The following is a 21,540-nucleotide window of genomic DNA, read 5'->3' on the forward strand; positions in this document are numbered from 1 at the left end:
CTGCTCAGCATACATCCCTGGGCATGTGATTTTTAAGGACTGAAAATAAGCTGAGATAATTATCTCTGTCTTTATTGTGTGAATTGATAGCTAATTCCATGTCCTCCAACAGTACATGTAGCAATTACTCTGTATGCCCCTAGGTAGGTTAAATATCCAGGGAGGGGGAGAGAGAGAGAGAGAGCTCTAGTGGAATGAATACAGCTACTATCATAAAGAAGGAGGATGAGATGCATGTGCAGGACAGAAGAAACTTCAGTCATTTTGTTATTTTTTCTCCAATGTGATTTAAAAATTACAGGGCATTATTTATGTATTTAAAACCAATACTTAACATTCATGTTCTGCAGCCATTCTACACTTTAATGAAATAGTTTTGAAAGAACATTGAGTTGTAGTTTGGTACTTCAGACACACTAGGAGTGATTAAAAAAAAGATTCTGTTGAATTGTCATCAGTCCTACCTTCCGCTCATAAAACTTCATTCCAACAAATTCTGTAAATTTGATGTAAGGTAAATATAGGCCTAGAGTGTCAAAACAAAACATGAAGGAAATCCTTGATCAGTATTTGAAACAAGACCACCCAAAACTAACACAGAGACTTCCATATTCTGTGGCTTCTTTGGGTAGGCAAGAGTATATTATTTCGTAGGCAGTCATCTCAGGCACCAGATGTTGGGAGGTAGCAGTGAAGTGTTAGAGGAGAGAGCCGTCTGTGCCAAACAGTCTGCCCTGTTGCCTTCAGCTGTGAGGGAGAATGTTGTCCCATGCCAGTCTTGAAGAAAGAACGGCAAGGCAAGGCAAGGCAAGGCAAGGCAAGGCAAGGCAAGGCAAGGCAAGGCAAGATGTCTTGTGCCATAAATATTTCAGGAGGAGATGGAAGGGTAATGGGCATGTTTCCCCTTTTCAGCTCTTCAGAAAACTCCATCCCCTCACTATATAGCAATAAAGTGTTCTGATTCAGGGTTGGTGGGATGTGCTGAACCTGAGCCATTTAGCACTATGTAACACAGCAAGCGAATGTTTCAGGAACATAGGGAAAAACGGGAAAGTTGCCCTTTCTCTTCTCTCCCATGAGCTACACAAGGTCTTTTTCCAGGTAGGCAGGAGACCCACAAGGGACATGACTGCACCACAGCACTTTGTTGTAGGCCCCTTTTGGTTTCAGAGGATCTCATGAGCCAAAATTCTAGTGAGCGCAGCATGAAGTCTGCCCAGAGTGCAGTCCCAGAATGAAAGATGACAAACAAGATGAGAGAAGATACCATCTAGGAACCTGTTTAACAAGCAGGCTGGGACACGGAGCCAAGCTGAGTATCAAATAGTCAAGAGCCTTGTTTAAAATATGTTCCAAAAAGAGCACTTTTGGTTCAAGCATCTTGCTGACTTTCCTTTTTGGATGCAGTGCAAAGCAGAAGTTAGAACACGTCGCACTGCTGCCTTTTTGTCTTCTTCATCTTCTTTAGTGAAATATGAATAGTCACTTCGTTGCCTTCCCATTCTTCTTTCAGAAGTCTGCTGTATTCATTGGTATTCTCTGATTGGCCTCTGCCTCAGAAAGTGCATTTCACAAACTCAACTCGTTCTTATAATGAATCATCGCCCTCTGACATTTGGGTTGTGGCTTGGCACTAACAAGTCCATTCAGAAGACACCCTGGTGAACTCTGTGGCTACATGCCTGCAGACAGAACCTTGATGTTCCCTGTTAATGCGGGGGAAATCCTTGTAATTACGTTGGTAAAGATTGGCAATTCTTTACACACTTACACTTTCCAATAAATGGAATTGGTATTACATATTTGCTTTTCTGTTCCACTTTTAAAATTTATATCACCATATTAATAAATGAGTGTTGAAGCAATATAGATCTAAAATCTCATTCTAATTAATTCAATTAATCCTTGGATGACCAATATGGCAACCAAACAGTATGAGCGTCTCAGTGTTAATTTTTCAATTTAAACAACCTTGCCTGGCTCCAGAATGGAATATGCTGCCTTCTTGAAGAGCTAAAACATCATGACTGATCACTTAAGCAGAATCAGAGTTTCTCTACCTACTAAAAACTATTATCAGTGACATGGAATTTCCCCCCATCCAATGGAGGGTTTTATTGTTATTTTTGACAATGCAGCCATGAAATCTGTAAAGCAAAGTTGCACTGGAGGACCAGCTTCCCAACTATTTCTTTTTGTTCATTTTCCATGGGGGGGGGGGCGGAAATGCACAGAGGAGAACAGTTAAGAAGTCCCTTTTTCTTCTCCCTCTTCTCCATTCAAATCCTTCCACTCTCATTTATAACTTTGGTTATAACATTTTGTAAAACAAAATACCACATGTAGTTTGTCCCTTAGTCCCTTTGATACTCATAGATGAAAAACTGTAAGAGCACAGACAGAGATGTAGCAAGTCAACCTTGCCATTAAGTAGAGTGAGAAATCCGTCTTAGGTGGCAGCTGCTAGGAGGCAGGGAACAGCAGCAAAGTTTGGGACAAGTCGTCTACACCATCCAGCTGCCCTCTACTTGATGAACTACATTTCTGACCTCAGACACAGGAGAGGAAACTGTTCTGTTGCCATTTGTAAAGTAAGATTCATACCGCCTGTCCAACCCACTAGCAGCCCTCACAGAAAGTGGAAGATGGCACCATCTTGTCCTTCACTCCAGGTAGCAAACTGTAAACATGTAAAGCATGTTTACTTTCCTTTGGCAGGAATCATAGCTCCAAGAAAACTAGAGCAGTAGTTTTTTAAGTGTATTATTCAAAAACTATAAAAGCTATAATTCCAGTGCGTACTTGAGATGTACATTTCCAGATGAGCACTTGCCAGCAGCTCCTTTTATAGTGAAATATTCCACACTGGTACAACAATTTGGCCAGGGTTTTTTTTTTTTTTTGGCATGTTCCACTTCTGAGAACTATTGTCCAACATTTCTCTACAGAGGTCATATCTCATACTCTGAAAATAATAAGTTTATCTAACATTTCAGATAACCTTCCAAAGTTTAAATGATTTAAAATAATATATAGGCCTGCTTCTATTCTTTGGTCTCTTGGTATACATTAAAAACATACTGTAAACAAAAAAGTCACCATTGATCAACATATTTTTGTAACTAAAGTTACATTTTCGTAACTGTAATCCACATGAGTTTTTGTTTTCCATCAGGGATTATTGTTAAACTGTAACTGCGAAATGAATTTTGAAAGGGATACCATCCAATGTGAATATTTTACATCCAGCGGTTGAAAAAGTGAGTGTGCCTGCACTCACCCAAGAAACACTTTCCTGGGAAAAAATTCCACTGGACTCAATAAAGAAATTCTTTCTGTGTAGACCTCCAAAGAATGACATTACTGTAGATGCAGAAATCAGGAAATGTGGAAAATGAAGGGTGGAAACTGTAATTGTTATGTAATTAAGCTTCTTATGGGTTAGCTTAATTTTTCTCCTCATTACAGTGTAGGGTGGGGATGGTTATGAAAAGCAACTTTTTCACATGCTACCAGTGCTTTTCTGTGCATCTAGCAGTGTTGACTTTACAGCTAGTCTTGCCTGCCCAGTACATTGCTCCTGTTACATTTGGTCCATCTAGCCTTGAGATGTAGAACCCCTGAATTCCAATTCCGAGAAGCTCTCTGCAATACCAAAAATACCAACATATTTTACTTTGAAACTTTTGCACTTCCAGTAAATAAGCCTTAGGCAAAGCATTTCAACATTTTACAGTAGAGGAGAACCTGCAGGAAACAATGAAAAAATCAAAGCCAGGAAACAATGAAAAAATCAGTGACTGGAGGGAAAGAGATGGGACCAGGTAAAGGGGATTTTGAACATCCCAGAGGGTTGGATTTTAGCTCAAGACCTGAGATGCTGCGCCCTTGCAACTTGGCCTGGCAGCAGACCTCTTTAAGGTCCTGGCCTGACTTGCTATCCAATATCCTTTCTGGACATGCCAGTCTGGGATTAGGGATGTCATGAAAAATTGTCTTAGCCTGGCTTGAGAATTAACCCCAGGGATTTGAAAGACCCACCTCAAAATGGGATATGATATTTCCAGTTTTCATATCTTTCTCTATATGGATTCCCATCTAGGTGCTCAGGAGATGATGTCCTAGTCCTCAAACACACTCCCTTATACTGTTTTCCCTTAACTTGTTGGTGAAAAGCAGCAACAGTGGGGAAGGGCAAATTGAGACCTTATCTTAATCTTTTGTTCAAACTGAGACACACTCTGGATACAGTGAATTATGGGGAAAGGAGTTCTTCCAACAATGGCATCTCCAGAGTCCACCAACAACCTTCGACACACTTGGTGTGATCTTGAAGCTGTGGCTGTTTCAAAGCCTGTCGCTGTTGTAAGAACTGGTGCGCACTTTCCCACACAAGGAATTTATTGTACATTCCTGAACCTTCGCTCGTGGATATTTGCAAATGCTTTGCATTATGTTATCATCGTCAAGGGCTTCTCCTTCTCATATTTCCAGCTATGTCCATGGCTTTTTTTAAAAACAAGGAAAATTCAGTATTTTTCTGGATGCCACTATTATTTAATGTATTTTAAACTTAATGTATGTTCTCAGGTCCACTCTATGCCACTTTGTGTTGTGTAGGAAACATAGAAAGGAAAACTGGGAGGGTAAAGGGCTTCATGTAAGATGGAATTACTTCTCCTGCAAAGAAAATGGATAAATAAGTACAAGACCTCAGAGACAGATACTTAAATTATTTATTCTAGGTCTTCATCAAAAGAGAAACTGAAACAAACCAAATCCTCAGCAGTTATCCTAACTTTTCCCTCCACCTCCTCCCAGCAGTTTTACATGCCAAAACTATAAGCTTTTCCCTCCACCTCCTCCCAGCAGTTTTACATGCCAAAACTATAAGCCAAAAAACATGTAGTTTTCCTATCAGAGTACCATATTTACTTACATCTTTTTTGACATAGCAGAAAGGATTCTGGAGCAAAACAGTTAAGAACAGAATGTGGCTTCGCTCAGTGGCAGAGCCCAGGTGTGGAGGAGGGCACAAGGCAAGACACTCTCCGTGCCCTTCCCACTGCCCTCCCTACCTCCCTCCTCCCTCTACTCCCACTCCAGGCTCTTCCTCATCATCTCTGCACAGGCTTGCTTGCCAGACACTGGACAGGCAGGCAATAGCACTAGTGCTCCTTAGCACCATCGGTATTTGCTTCTAGTCACCACTCAGAGTAACAGGTGGGTGAGCAGGCAAGTTGCAAGTAGTGCAGAGGAGGATTGGGTCCGCAGGATGTGTGCCCCAAACACATGGTCATATTGACCCTATCCATGGTCAGTATGGATAATACCAAGGCAGACAGAACAAGAGGTCTGACTCAGCCTGAAGCAGCTTCCTAATAACAATGTACAGAAGGTGCTGTGTGTTTTTCCCTCTTTACAGAACTTTCACCTTTTATCTACTGCGATTAGTTTGCATGGTGTAAAATAACCACCTTCCAATTATGCAAGCATGAAGTATCTGTTCTGCTTGACTAAAATTTCCTTTTAGAGCTGGCACACCTGTAAGGTCTAAACAAAGTTCAAGCAGAAATCTGATTTAAAAAAAAAGATTTAGAATCTAAGGCAGCTTGATAAATGCTAAGTTGTCAGGCTGTCTCTGCGGTGAGGCTTGAGAAGTGGTTTGAACTGGAGTAGGCAAGATTTTTGTGTTAGAGATAAAGTGGGCAATAAAATCTCTTAAGCAGCCGAAGTGGTTCCTAATGAATAGCAAGACTACAGCAAGGAACTAAAATGGCTAATATATCAAGTAGCAGAGTATAATGGCAATTCTTACCAGCTACACATCTTGTTCCTCAGTGGCTTTAATTTGATTTAGTTTACATTGAGGTTTCGGCCACTTGTCTACAGAAAAAGAAGCAGAACTAGGTGATACTGCAGGAGTGGAATATGCTATTCACCTGCACTGTAACAGGAATAGCTGGGCTTTGCATTGAGCCCCATGCAAGCCACTGCCTGACAGATTCACAGTGCAACCCTAAATACTCCTTCCAAAGTGAGCTTTACGTAGTTCTGTGGGATTTACTCTCATGTAAGGTACATAAAATTGCAACATTTGAGACTTTGAACAAGACTTGACCTCAGCACAATAGACAAAGCATGAGATCTACAGGGCACAACTACCTAGAATATTTCTGCTTAAGAAGCCAGTAATCAGTGTTGTGCAACTTTGTACAGACCGGTAGATATGTCACTAACACAGTTCTAAACTGTACAATGAGGTGGAAACAGAAGTGTGTGCACAAATGTGCTTTCTGTTTGTGGCATGTTCAGATACATTGGATGAACAAAAAGGAATAAAATTTTAAAAATAAATTGCTGATCTCTCCAGCAAGTATTGCCATTGATATGGAGATGAGTGCAACCCCAAAAGCCATTTCAGCTAGCAGAGTAAAAAATCCACAGGGACTCCTTTCCTTTCCTTTCCTTTCCTTTCCTTTCCTTTCCTTTCCTTTCCTTTCCTTTCCTTTCCTTTCCTTTCCTTTCCTTTCCAGCAAATATGAAGGAACACAATAGAATGAGCAAAGACAGTGTGCAAATGGTGATAGGAATGTGCCTTTTGCGTTGAAATTGGATTTTGTGATTATAATTACTGAATACCATTATTGGTTGCATTTTTGTGTTCAGTTCAACAAAACTTACACAAACTACTGCTATATTGCTAATCATAAGTGCAGACTGTCCATTGGGAAGTGTGTGTACTTTGGTCAAGAGCACAGCACGTTTGCACGTACTGTGCTTCTCCAAGTAGATTGGAGAAGAGGGAAATCCCCCAGGGTCTTTAAAACTTAGATTTCTTTATCTCCTGGGAGTTCATATACGAAGCCTGGTTGTTAAACTGGCTTACAGGGGTGAAAGGGAGGGGCATCCTTAGCTAAAATGTTGGTAAAGAGGGAAGAAGAAAATAGTTGGTAAACGTTGCTCTGCAGATGGTAAAAATCTGATTGCACAATTGCCAGAATGTTTGCCTTTCCGGAGTTAGTGCAAATAAAGCTGTGAATATCAGGCAGCCAAATACTTGCTAATGACAAACAAACCACTTTAAAGGTTTAACTTGTCTACAAAGGTGCTAGTGAACAAATTACCTTTTATTAACAATGCTGCTCCAAAGACTTACATGCAATTTAAAAGAAAATGTGTTGAATTACAGAAACAGAACTGGACTTCCTCAGCGGCCCCAGCATGCAAGGAATCAGCATAGCACTCACATCGATGGTGACTCTTTTTATTGGCTTTATTTTGGGAGCTCTATGCTGGAAGGTGAGAAATATCAAATTTAAATATCAAATTTAGTGCCTAAGAAGGCACTAACTTAACCTCTGTGAAAATAAAAATATTGTGGTGGAAGTATAAAAGCTATAATGGTCAAGTGATCAAGTTTTGAAGTGTTCATTTAATCTGAAGTAGAAACAAAACATACCATTTTTAAAGATAGGTATCCTGATCCATTAGGAGAAACAAAATAGAACACAGGTTGGCTATAGTCTGTAATCCCACTGAAAACAATGGAACTTATGTTACTCATTGATTTATATGAGTAAATCATTGATTTATACCTCTTGAGGTATGACTAGATCCAATCCGTGTAAAACTGTACCTTTATTGAGACTGGCCCAAAATTCACAAAGGAATGAACAAACCCTTCAAAGAATCAAAGCATCTTGGGATTAGTGTCTTCCAGTACATTATGGAACATTACAAAAATTGAATGTAGGTTGGTATTTCAATCATGTCTCAGGGTCATTGCATGTGTATTATGGATGGGTTTTAGTGTCAACAATCATTTCAAAATGATAAAAGCATTAATGGCAGTTTTCATGTAGAAAGCTACACCAGTCACACAAAATTTTGCCCCCCAGTGAGTCAACATGACATTGATCCATCTACTCCAGTCCTTTCTGCTCCGCCTCCTCTGCTGCTGTCTACCACAGCTGGAAAAGCCCAAGAGTGAATCTGGGATCAACATGGTCATGGTCTCAAGCCCAGGTTCTCTCTGCCACTTCTCAGGGGAATTCCTTTTCCTTCCACCTAATGCACTGCAGCTTGCTTCTTGTGTCACAACATAGCACATTGCTTTCAACATGCAAGACAAACAGTTCTGGTCACTACCAGCACATCATGGTTTTACAGTTTGGCACTCTAGAAAATCAGCAGTTTAAATCCACTTAAACATGAAATACAGTTAACAGGTTTCCAAGGCATCTGCAGTAAATGAGCTATACCCATACACTGCAAATACCCAAATGTGTAATCACAGCATCAAAGGGATGAAAAAAGGTACATTGAGAAAAGATATGTGAATCTCCTGCAACAGATAAAAAGGAACTCCACAAAGAAAAATGACCTGAAAAGACCCTAACATATTATTATTACTGAGTTACCAGAGTAACTTCTGAAAGTATGATCCCACCAGTCCAGATTGTATGCATGTACTATAATATACATAGCAAAATCCTTCTTTATATGGTATTTAGAGAACAACATGCATAGATACATTTACTTTTCACAGTCCATAGTATTGGATTGAAAATGCCCAGCAGTCACAGAATGATTCATCCTCACAAACGGATGGGATGGGGTCAGAATTTCAAGGTGAAAATGCATCAAGGGAGCAATTTTATGCATGTTTAGACAGAAATAAGTCCTAAACTCCAAACATTCTGGTGGATGCAGGGAGTTGTAGAACATCTTTCTATCTAAGCATGATTGGATTGCATCCTAAATCAGGGATGGGGAACCTGTGGCTTTCTAGGCACTATTGGACTCCAGTTTTTATCACCATTCGCCAACAAGAGCAAGGATGAAGGGAATAGTAGTCAGTATGTAGAAGGCCTTACCCTTCCTTTAAACAATTAAATGGATTCTAAAGATAAATAATTTACTGTTAACATTTTGACTGTAACTTTTTAAATCAATATTTCAAAGCACCCAATGCTTTTTTTTCCACAGAAAATTGCCTGCAAACATATGCTAGAAAGTGACCAGACTACACAATCTAACATCTGCCAGGAAGATAATGAAATAAGGTATTTTGATTTTATTTTCATTTCATTATGAGAAAATAACAACCAACCAACTATATTATTTGACCTCCCAGGCCAGCATATGTTCCTCAAGGTCATGAGATCATTCTGGTAATTAAAGATTGAAGCTGTCCAGACACCTGCAATGTATTGGATGGGGTAAAAATACCCAAATAAATAAAAATAAAATAAATAGAAATGTCCAAGAGAGAACTCTGAGATATGTACTCTATGCCTTTATACTATGCTCCCTTAAGCTTACAATCCAAAATGCCTTTACAAGAGAGCAAGCCCTACGAACACACAGGGAATTACCTCTGAGTAGATACACACAGTATTGTGCTCCAAAATCAGAGTGCAACCTTTTCCTTGGTTCCAGATCTGCTACCATCCTTGAGCCAACATGATTAGCTTGGTTTGTTTGTTTGTTTATTTATTTATATAAAGTTTTTATATGCTGTTCCAATACTAAAAGTCTCTGGATGGCTTACAAAAAATAAAAAACAACACAGCCATATACAACAGCCAACATACAACACACTGTATCCAATAATGATGGTAAAACAGGGATACAACCAATTAACTGTTAAAATATTGGGAAAATAAAAAGGTCTTTGTCTGATGACGAAAAGAATAAAGTGATGGCGCCAGGTGAACCTCCCTGGGGAGCGTGTTCCACAATCGGGGCACCACCACTGAAAAGGCCCTTCTCTGAGTAGCTATCCTCCCAATTTCCTTCAAAATGGGCTCCCAGAGAAGGACCTCCACCTCAGATCTCAAGGGGCCGACCAATACATGGGGAAGAAGGTGCTCCTTCAGGTATCCAGGACCCAAGCCATTTAGGGTTTGCAAGAGTACCAAGGGCGAAATAAACCACTGTGGTTTATTTAATCCTTAGCATGTGCTGACACAATTTCCCTGATTGCAGGGTCTGGCACAGCTTGCTGCAAAGTCTGGATGGTTTGTTGCAGGGAAAAACAACCACCCAATATCCGATCTCCTGTTGCTAATTTTTCTGAGTTGATTACTCTCATCTCACACCCCACATGCACGCTCTGCAGCTTGAACAGTGGTTATCATCTGAACCAGTCCACTGCCTTAATCTCGAGGGTCATTCTTATTCTGTTGCCTTAAGTGCAGAAAGCCCTTATTTTCATACAGTTATGCTTTAAAACAAGTCAATGAATCCCACAGGATACCTCTCTACACATGCCTATTTTTTTTCCTCTACCAGGAAACTTTCAAGTACGTTACAATTGATTTTTCTTGCAATGTGATAAAAGGCACTTTGTATTTTGTTTGTCTTACAGTATGCTGCAGCAAAAAGAGAAAACGCTTCTACAAGTGTAGCTGTTGCTTTTTTATATATACACTGTTACTGTTTCACATTTGGGTAAGTTTTGGAAAAGAAATGTTAACTGACTTTGCTGTCAGCCTATACCAAGGAGCAGTCTGTTGAAATTTCTAGTAAATATTTTGTAAGCTTTCCCATCCTCCTGAGCTCACCACTCATTCCAGCAACCCCAGCAAGTGGGACTCCCATCCTTTGAACCACAGCAGCCTCCAGCTGATTGGTCCACTCTGGTCCCGAGGCAGGGTCCCCCTTCCTGTCCCAAGTGCACCTGCGTGTCTGCAATGCTTCTCGGTCCCCACAAAGGTTTTTATTAAATGAAAATAAACAGTTTTGCTGCAGTTCTCCCCTTCTGTGGATTTTTGCACCATCTCTCAGTTTCCAAAAGTAAATAGGGAAATGGACATATTACTCGGCCAATGGAAATAGAGTGAACAATGGCACATCTGTTGCTATGGGGCTGAGGACAGTAGAAATTAAGCAGCCAATTCTGTGGCTGCTGTTGCCAAGGAATTCTGTGATGTTTTCATACCAACAATGGTAAAATGATACTCCTGAGTCCCAGTGACCAGAGAAGCTAGCTGTGGAACCCTTATTGATTCTTTCCATGTTTGTAGAAAACTAATCCGAATCCAGAACTGGGTCTGGACAACACAACAGATCATAGTGATAGGATTTCATCATGGCTGCTTGTGTCATGTAAGCCCACCCATAGTCTACAACAGGGAACCTTTTTTTTTTGCTCCCCTTAAGACAGAAATTAAAGCCGGAAGACAGTGGATCATTGGATGAGATGTTTGAACTTCAGTGCCTTTGGAAAAGCACATAGTCTCTTCTGAGACTCTAGAATTTAAGCTAGTGCTGCCACACTACTTGCCTCTGTGCAGTACTGTTATAATGAGAATGGACCTACCATAGCTTTCCGAGTGATTTCCAGACCCCTAGGCTACAGGCTGTTTGAAGACCTAGCCAGTGGAAATAACAATGAAAATTTATATTGTATTAAATGAGAAGGATGGGCAACATTTGTCCCTTCAGATGTGGTCAGATTGCAGTGGCCATTAGCCCTAGCCAGCATTGGAAGTTGCAGGCCAACAATGTCCAGATAGTCACAAGTTGCTCACCCCTGTATTAAGTGATGCAGAACAAGATGAAGAAAATGATTATGGCTCGGTTGTAGTGGAACAATCTACCATTTGCTATATGGCAGACAGGGCATATCTTTTAGGATTGAGTGCTAAACCTTTCCCAGAGAATGTCTCACTTTCTTCCTAACATTCTGATAAACATTAGATTTGCCCAACATATTTAAGAGGTGATATTTTGTTAGGAGAGAAAGAGAGAGAGAGAGAGACATTGAGAGAGGAGAGAGAGATAAAAAGGAAGCTTCCTGTCTTTAAATAGGCACTGCTTTGTCAACCTTAAATAAATTTCTTTCTCTCCTGCTGGTTTTCTTTCTTCCTATCTCTCTCCCTTCTTCCCTGATTCCCTGAGACAGCAAAACTTCACAACCTCCACAAATGCAATTTGGCAGAACAAGATGTGCCAAAAATGCTTCAAGCCAGGGAATTTACTTGTTACATTAATTGAAAGTGAGTTTTACTAATTTGTGAAACTGAAAGATTTTCTATGACTGTGTCCCTAAAATAATTGCATTTTTCTCCCTCTCCCCTCTACCAGGCAGCTAACAGTTACATGTTTGCTTCATAAATGAAGCAGCTTTAAGCATATTTGTATTCCTTTTGGAGTGACAGACTGAGTCTGCATCTGTTGTTGTCGCCCGTGACTCCATATTGAGAAAATAGACATGCGGATAAAGGTTGTGCTACTGTGAAACCAATGCTGAATTTAACATCATCAAAGAAGAGTCTGCACAGAAAAGGACCGTATTTTCCCATATATATATATATATATGTATATATATATGCGCGCAGACAAATGTGTTTCTTTGCATCTTGGGATTTGCAGTGGATTCGGGCAAAAGGAATAAATACATGGCTCCAGATTCATGTGATCGAAAACAAAAAGTCATAAGGAAGTTGCATTTTGTGTGCAAATGGAGACTCGGAATAGGAGAAAAAAGTGGAAATGGATGAGAATTACAATCTTCAGTACTGTACATAAGATTTGCAGAAAGGTTATGCAAAGGACTAATGAGCTAGCTTTCTTTCAACAGCAGAACTGGGTTCGCATTGAGGGACGGTTACACATGAAATAAGGTTGGATATTTTTGAGCTATACATGAAATAGTATTCACAGAAAGCCAACATACACTTTGGTTGTGTTGTTAATATCCATGGAGAAGTAAACACTGGAACATGAAAACAGGGCAGTTGTAATAGGATAAGCATCGACAGCTGGCTGTAGAGAGATGGCCCTGATGTTCCAGTATGTCAGTCACAAAGTGGAAAAAGTCAACTTTGGGGACAAAAAATGATCATGAAGCCTATTTAAAATGCTTAGGATTATGTACCACTCTTCTTGATATTTATAAAAAAAATCAGGACATATTGAAGATACAAAGGCTTAGGATAGCTTTACTGTATGTCATTTAATATTTGCAAATGAATTTTAAAGTAATACACTTTTTCATCACTTAGCATTCTCCATCAATTATTATTTTAGTCCAGTTCAAATAAAAAGGAAAATTTTCTTAATAGTTGTCAGCCTCTTGAAATTTTTTTGCAACAAAACTGTGGATAGCAAATCTGAGATAGAAAAATAATGCATTGTTCAAAAGTTGAAAAGAGGACACTGAACACTCACAGTCGGTATAGAATCAGTTTTAAGTTATTACCTTGCTCAAAATAGATTCACAGTACTTTGTGTTCTGTGAAATAGTTGAATGTTCCATGTTGCAAACTACTAATACAATAAAGGTGCAATCTTGTGCGTGCTTAGGTAGGAAAAAAATCTCTCTGAAAGGGATATTGGGAAATGTATGTTTTTTTTCTGTCTAAATATGCATAGGGCCACACCCTGATAAGTTTAAAGTCTTATAACTTTAAACTCTTGTTACTTTTCATTTACAATACATTGATAAAATTATCTCTGCTTAATAAATAGTTTATTTAAAGATTTTCACAGAAGTATTTATTGTCATATCTGTCACAAAACCTTAGAAATAATATATGGAAAATTATAGAACATATTAGGATTAATTAAAATAACACAAATCTGGCATTCCTAGAGCCCTGGTCCTTTTATTGTTGGCTAGTGATGATGCTGGCATAAGGACTAACACGCAATATGCGGAAGAGAGAACTGCAGCTGAAACGTACATTTTGGATGCATACACCAATCAAAATAGCAAAATTGATCTCTTAAATGGCATCCAGGGCCACCAGTACTCATGTGTGACTTGTTTCCTATGAATACAGCTGGATGAGGACCAAACATTGTGACTTTTCAACCTATTGTTAGGGACAGCGCCAGACAAAGTTAAGGTTATCAGGCATTTACAGAGCCACGTAAAAAATCCACGTATAATCCTACTGGCATTAGCAACCTTGCATAGCCATCCTTGTTCTTGTTTTGAATGTAAATAACCTCTGTCAGCACGATGCAGCATAGCATCCCCTCAGAACGGAGGCTGAATAATCATTCTGGCAGTTAGTAGCATTTCCTTGACATTTTCTGCTTAAGCGATTTGGCTGAGTGGTTTGGGCCTTCTCAGGTAAATGTCACAAAGATGAAATATCTGGAGACTATTTCACTACTTAGGGTTATTGTTTGGTAACCTAATTTTGACAACTGTAATGGGTTGGGTGGAAATGTTCCCTCCCTCCAGAAGAAACTTTTTCATCAGAAGGAGGCAACCTTTGATTGAACCTAATGTGTATGTTTGACACCTAGTTTCAGTTGTGCATACAGCTCATCCCCCCTTCTTGTGATTTCAAAGGACCCATGGACAGAAATTGAGTTCCATTGTCAGACCTATGGGACTCACCTCCACTGCAAAGGTGATGCAGATGTCCTTGTGCCAGAACCAGAACCTAGCTCTGTCAGAGCAGCCCAGTGATCCGGATTAGGTTAACAGTAAATTGTCCACCTCATGGCAAGGTAACAGAGCTGTGTAGCTTTGTGAGACACAGGATTCTTTTCTAGCTTCAGCAGTGAAATTGTATGTGTAATGTAGCTGCTCTCTAACATTTCCTTAAGTGACCATTCATACCAGCCTGAATAGAGGGCAAATAGTATTTCAAAAGAAGCAAAGGCAGCTTGTAAAAGCATATATGGAAGATCACTTAACATACATTAGCTACCCCTTCATGTTGTTTATACATTCTGTCCTATTTTGCATTGGGATTTTTATCTCTTAAAAGTGGTATATATATCTATTCAATGCATATTCAGAATCTGGATTGTAACTGGGTGGGTTTCTTCTGACTTTTTAATGCATGTTTAACAGTGGAGTGAGGGTGATGATCAATGTTTGCCATTGTAAGGGCAGAACCAAGGTTTGTTTTTCCATGTGCATGTGTTATTCTGAATTGGAATCATTTGAAGAGATTTATTTTTAATCCACAAGTTAGATTCAGAAATGTCCTTCCACAAGCAGAAAGCATTTTCCTAACAACACAAAATCCATGCACAAGCTATTATGCAGTCTGTTTTAAAAGGCTTTATACATCTCCAGATGCTTGTTTGCACAATATCTGTGCAGTCTTCCACAAGCTCTTCCACAGCAGTCTGCAGAACGTCTCAGAACTTCTTCCACTGGTTTATCTGGATTTAACCCTTCTTATTGAATGGCAGGTACAATTTTATTTATTTATTTGCTTTATATGCCTTTAAAAGAAGAAGATTAATAAATTTTAAAATGTTATCAGTCAAGCGTGTATTCCTATGCATGTTAAGACAGAAAAATGTCCTACAGTTCCCAGTATCCTTCAATTAATTGTAGGATATTTTTTACCTTCAACATGCATAGCATTACACCTTAAATCAATTTCATTTTATTAACTGCTTGTGGAAAGTGCATATGATGAAGTCCTTGAGATTGATGTGTTGTTATACTATATGGAAAGAGAAAGGAACTAACTACAGAAAGCAAAATGCTATTTTACAAGGGAGTTTGCTTGAATAAGTGGTATCCATATCATTGCAAGATTGTTTTAGAACTATGCTTAATACAAATGTGCCGTGCCATCTCCTTTTCTTGCGCTCTCTTTGTGTGTGTGTGTGTGTGTGTGTGTGTGTGTGTGTGTATACATACACCCTTTCATATATCTATATACACACACAAATGTACACATATTCATTTCTGAATATGGTGGGACTCTCCAGACAATCCATTATACACATGTTATTTCAGAAAACTACATTTGTTTTATTCCAACTATGGAATGAACCTGAAAATTGTGTAATAGTTTCCCCTGCATAAGTTGTAATTTCATTCAACTGTATTTTTAAAAGAACATGTATACATAATTATTAAATATATTTAAGTCCTTAGAACTCAGAAACTTCAGGCTCCTCTTATTGGGCAGACAACACTTTGTTGGCTGGTTCATGGGTTGTAATTATGTACATTAATACAAAAATCAACACAATCTTTTGTATCAGTATCTGTATTCTGACAGAAGGTTAATCATCCAAATTCATAAAATGTAATGTGCAGCATATGTGTCTTCTAAAAATATAGATATATACCTTGTCCTTTTTATACTGTTTGATTCTGGACTTACAGATAGGTCTCATACAGACAGGGTCCTGCATGCACACTTCCTGGGTATACAATCTGGGTGGAATGGTTAGCATCCTTCCTAGGTGGGATGATTGGTATCCTTAGGACAAGGATATAATATGTGGTATCTGTAAGTATCCTTGTGCCCTCTGAAACCTTGTTTTCTTTTTTATTTGCAGTTATAACCAAACAGAACAAAATGGGAGAGGGGACTAAAAACAATAGCACCACAAACAAAATAATGAGAAAAAGCCAGTTAAAGCATATCCAGATTAAAACCACTGTTCACAACATAACCTTTCTGTTAAAAAATGTTTCTGTTTCAGAGAGAGAGAGAGAGAGAGAGAGAGAGAGAGAGAGAGAGAGAGAGATGTACTATATATAATAATGCAGTAAATAGTCTCATAGAATAGTAAAGTTGGAAGGGGCCAAGAAGGCCATCAGATCCAACCCCCTGCTGTTGCAGGACACCAAGTTACACCATCTCAGATGGCTGCAACATAATTCTGTTACTTTGTGTACTTGGAGAAGAAGCAACCACTATTGGGCAGCAGTCAAGTGAAAGGAGGGCAGGTAAGAAGGTGATTGTCAATACTTGTGATACAAATAAACACAACTCTATCAGAGGGCACTGGTCCAAACTGTTGAACTTTTCTGGAGGGCACAAGCCACTTGAGGTCTCCTCAGTCACCAGAAGGTAGAGACATGTAGCAAATGTTGGTGCATGTTCTACCTGGAGAAGGATTCCTCAGATGAAGAAAGCCAGTGCAGTGGGCCCCAGCCACAGTCAGACACAGGGATTGTGGCTACAGGTGACTACCCTCCATCAGAGGAGGAGCCAGGACCCTCTCGGGCAGTCCCTGGGGTTCCCCAAGAGCAGGAGTCTGAGGCAGAGGGAATTCACCCCTTAGAAAGAAGAAAGAGCACACAGCTTTGACAGGAGTCCAAGCAGCCTGAAAGGACAGTTTTCCATGAAACAGCACACTGACTCAGTTAGTCAGCTGTGCTGAGTTACAGCTGGCTATAAATTAGTTCAGACAGAGCTTTTCTTTGTTTCAAACCTCAATCATTGTTATCCACATACTCGGACTAGGTTAAAACGAATCAGTATCTAGAGTCCTTGCTAGTTTACTGGACATTGTTTCAGGCACCCCACCTGACTTGAAACTTTGGATGCACACAAACAGTATGGCCTGGGCTCTTGACAATCCCTAATAAAGTAACACAAAGACTGGTCATTTGTGGGCACAGGGTAAGAGAACTGAATCATTCTCTGACCGTGATTGGTGGTCTTATTCACTGCATCCAGCATCAGATTTTCCAAAACAAAGACTGGCTGAGGTATTTACACCTAGAGGAAGATCACCAGCTTGGAGCTTCACCAGACGGCCTTTTGTTTTGTTTGTTCCAATCTTTCTAAATCACCCTTCATCTAGGGAATGCATGCTGAACTCTCAGACTGTGAACCTGATCTGGTAAGCTGGATCCTCCAGTCTGGCTTGCAGATCCTCCTTGGCAACAGGAGGTGATGACTCCAGTCTCAGTGGGGTAGTCTATCCCCACTGCGCTTTAGTCAGAACTTTGAAGGAGCTGTCCATGGTGCTGAACCTTACATCGACAACCCCAGATTCATCACTATGAACAGCCCCTTTACAAATCAGTCTGAGACACAGAGCAGATGCACCATCCAAATGAAATTGGAGCTCCCAGCCACTGCTGCTCCTCTGGTTCCTCCAGGGACCAAGGCTGTGAGTATATTCCCAGATGATGGTGTATAAAAGCATGGATAAAATTATAAATAAAACTGAATCATTCTTAGAACAACCACCTAAAACAATTTTGATAAAAAGAAAATTAGATAGGGGAAACTTTACTAATTTAAATGCCTTGACAATTAAAAATACCTTAACTGGGCACCATATACTGTCAGCACTAGAAGTACTTCTTTGGAAAAGGTGTCCTAACCTCATGAGAACATTGTGGAAAAGTTCCTTTGTAATTACATAAAGTCTCTCTCCTAAGCAAGGGCACTCAGAAAAGTCACTGGAGAAGATCTTAAGGCATGGATCAGCGGGTACACATATTTGAATCCCAAGTCACTTAAGTCTTTCATTAATTTAAGCACTTACATAATGATAAGAACCAACTTCCTGAATTGTGCACGGAAGCAGATAGTGGCCATTTTAATTATAATGTGATATGAACATACCTGGTTGCACCAATTATAATTACACCCTGACCCTAACCCTTACAATTCCAGCAGTCAAATTCTGCAGCTTTTGAGTCACCTTAAAGGGCATCCCTTAATCCACAGGTGGAGAATCAATTTCAGCACAAGGACCACATTCAATTCCAGGGAAGCTCTTGGGGAACAAAAGGAATGGGACCAAAGTATTAACAACTGAAAATACTTTAAAGTTCTAACTGCCAGTAAGAGTCTTAGGAGAGGCATTTTAGAATGCAGGGGAAAATCCAGGAATCCAGCAAAGAAGCAGTGATTGAGGCACAGAGGATGGGACCAGTGGAAGGAGGCATGGCCATTTGAAGAACCCCATAGGAACTGATTGAAACTCCAGCAGGACCAGATGCAGCTCCCAAAGCTCAGGTTTCCTACCCCTGCTATAATCCAGAGCATGTATATCAACATGGACAAATTATCCATCAAAGCACCAGCTGATACAGCTAATGTCAACAAAACAGCTAATGGTAAATTAGGGGAGAAGGGTGACAAGCTGGTCTTGTAGGTCATCTGCTCCAGAATTATAAAAAACAAACAAACCTTCATTCCAATTAAAATGGTCAGAAGCAATTTCACCTATAGCTCAAACCCTCAGAAGATGCAAAACTTCCTAGCCTTTTTGTATGACATCGGTTTACATTAGGTGAAAATCCAGTCCAATGACTCATACATAATTCTAGCTGACATGCTAACCATGGAGTGTTTCCATATGAGCTATCAGCAGCCATTTTTTTCAAGATATTTTGGAAACATGGGGATTTTATCTTGTTTCATTGAAACAAATTGGTTCAGCAGTTCAAGTTAAGTCATAACTTTAAAGCTTCCAAGTCCTAATCTGCCTTCACCTTCAATTTCCAACAAATTTTTTGCTTAAAATCCTTCTAAGTACCCATATAACTGTGAACTAAAACTTTCTTTGTTATATTATTACTTCCCTGAGGCATGTATTAATATAATAAAGGGTTTGGGCTGGAATTATCCATTAAACAAGAAGAGAGGGGAATAGGCATTTTCTGTAGCCCTAAATCAAAAATCCTCTGCATAGATCCAAATTATTTCCACATGCATATGGAATGGCTGCTTTTTGCTTGATTGGATGTGTCACTGTGACTGAGCTGCCTTCTGGCTTCACAAGTGACATTCAGGGGCTCATTCTGGGGAGAGGAGACCTGAGGAGACCAGGACACAATCAGAAGCAGCATGCAGCTCTGTAATATTTGTATTTGAAAGACATGATGCAGAAGTTAGAGGTTTATTCCTTCAGAAGTATGTAGAAGTGGATTTATGGTCAATTAAAACCAAAAACTTCATTTCCCAATTTACCAGTCAAGGCTGCTTCACAGATAATGGCATGATTTGTTTCTGGTCCCATCTTCCTCTCTTTCTCCCATCTTTCTTCTCTTTAAGACAACAACCCCTGGAGGACGATTATGCTGAGAGGTTGGGACTAGCTCAAGATGCCCTTGTGAGCTTCGTGGCTGAATGGAGGTTTGAACTTACATGTCTTCAATCCTAACCTGACTGTCTTACCTGGGGTGACAACTTGTGACCCACTGCATGTTTTGGCCTACAAGTTCCATCAAGCTTTAGCAAAGGCAGTGATGGGTGATTATAAGCACTGGAGGCAAAACATCTGTGCCACTAAAATCTGTCCACTCATGGGAGAGAACTAGCCCTGGGGGGAAGCAGGTTCAAATCCCTACCCAGCTATGAAGCTTGGGCCATTCCTGCTCTAGTCACTATATCACCTCCACTGTAAGCAGCTACATTTGGACTTCTTTGGCATGCTAATTACAATAATTAATATTTTCACATGTCTCTGGGTTAATCACTAGAAGCCTACATCCCAGAAAAATCTGTGAAACCACACAGCATGTTATTCTTATAGCAAACCGCAGCATTACATTCAGCTCTGCATGTAGCCAACTGTTCACAGACAGTGAGCTCGTGACATGCATGTTCAAGCAGGGCTGCCAGCTCTCGTATCAAAAATTCTGGCAGTCAGAGACAAAAGAGCCCTTCGAGATCTAGTCTAGCATTCTGTTTCTACAGCACCTGGCCAGATGCCAGTGGGAAGCCCACAAGCACGGCAGGAGCTTAAATCCTCTCCCCCGCTCCATGTTCCCCAACAACTGATCTTCAAAGTAACACTGTCTCATACACTGGAGGCAATTTATCATAGTGTTGTGTACTGAGGCCAACTCGGTCATTTAGAATGCAGTGTGATTCAGCTCAGACTGGGGGCCACCCAGGACTGAATCTTGATTCAGAAATCCAGATTTTCATCAATTTATTATTGGAAATCAGCACATTGCCATAGCTTTTTCTGTTTTTTATAATTTGATGAAATTTGTAAGCATCTGGGTTAATTTTTACGGGGAGATAATGCATGCCAAATGTCAGACAAGTAGGTGCAGCAACTGTTGCACTACAAGCTTTCAGAACTACACTATCTCCTCCTCTGAGGTGCAGTGACTGGAACTGTACTCAGTGGTCCAAATGTATTGTGTTCTTGGTGGTTTTATTTCAACTTGTTTTCCTAATGAATCTTCACCAGGGACTTTGCCTGTTTTAACAGAAGTTGTACACTCCATGTGCAGATAGAGACCTAATAGACACCAAAGAGAAAACAGAAAAGGACTGTTGATGGAAACCAAGGGAGGGACCATTCATTGGAGAACATGTCTTAGGCTGGACCACAGAAGCTTTCAATTTGTCTAAAATATATGGCTAAAAACTAAACAGCTGGGATGAAAGAGGGAAAAAACTTTCTGCCTTGTTTTGTTGGCAAGTGATCCAAATATAAAACAAATAAAAACCAATAGGTCACTTGTATTGTCAACTGAGGCACATCAAAATGCTGCCAGAGATTGATAAGCAGCACAGTATTTTCTTCGTAATGAAGTGACTCATCTCCTTTCTAAGTCACAATTGCACTTCTAGGGTGAGCACTGTTTAACTTGCATCTTTAACTTCAGCTACTTGAACACATTCGAGAATCAACTCTACAAACGCGTTACTCTCTTGACTTCCAGACTGCTCTGGTGAATCCTATAGAAAAGGAATAGGAACTCAAAATACATTTTTTCCATACATATGTGAGATTTTGGGCTTCTGGCCAGGTCCAAACACTGGGGCAATGTTCTGTCTTCTTTGGCAATATGAGGCATTTTCTCGACCTCATGAAAAAAATATT

General features: G+C 39.9%; 1 protein-coding gene across 2 annotated transcripts in view; it reads left to right on the forward strand.

The window, feature by feature from the left end:
- The window catches only part of KITLG (KIT ligand), an 80,744-nt gene extending 67,455 nt beyond the window's left edge, over positions 1-13,289 (forward strand). For both annotated transcript variants that reach the window (XM_044455422.1, XM_044455423.1), the window contains 4 exons: positions 7,193-7,302; positions 8,992-9,068; positions 10,376-10,458; positions 12,097-13,289. In XM_044455422.1, the coding sequence (XP_044311357.1) occupies positions 7,193-7,302; positions 8,992-9,068; positions 10,376-10,415 (227 nt within the window). In that variant the 3' untranslated portion in view covers positions 10,416-10,458; positions 12,097-13,289. The remainder of the gene's footprint in view (positions 1-7,192; positions 7,303-8,991; positions 9,069-10,375; positions 10,459-12,096) is intronic.
- Positions 13,290-21,540: the final 8,251 nt, after the last annotated feature.

This window comes from Varanus komodoensis, unplaced genomic scaffold (genome assembly GCF_004798865.1).
Source record: "Varanus komodoensis strain SLA01 unplaced genomic scaffold, ASM479886v1 scaffold8, whole genome shotgun sequence".
In the NCBI taxonomy this organism is placed as follows: domain Eukaryota; kingdom Metazoa; phylum Chordata; class Lepidosauria; order Squamata; family Varanidae; genus Varanus; species Varanus komodoensis.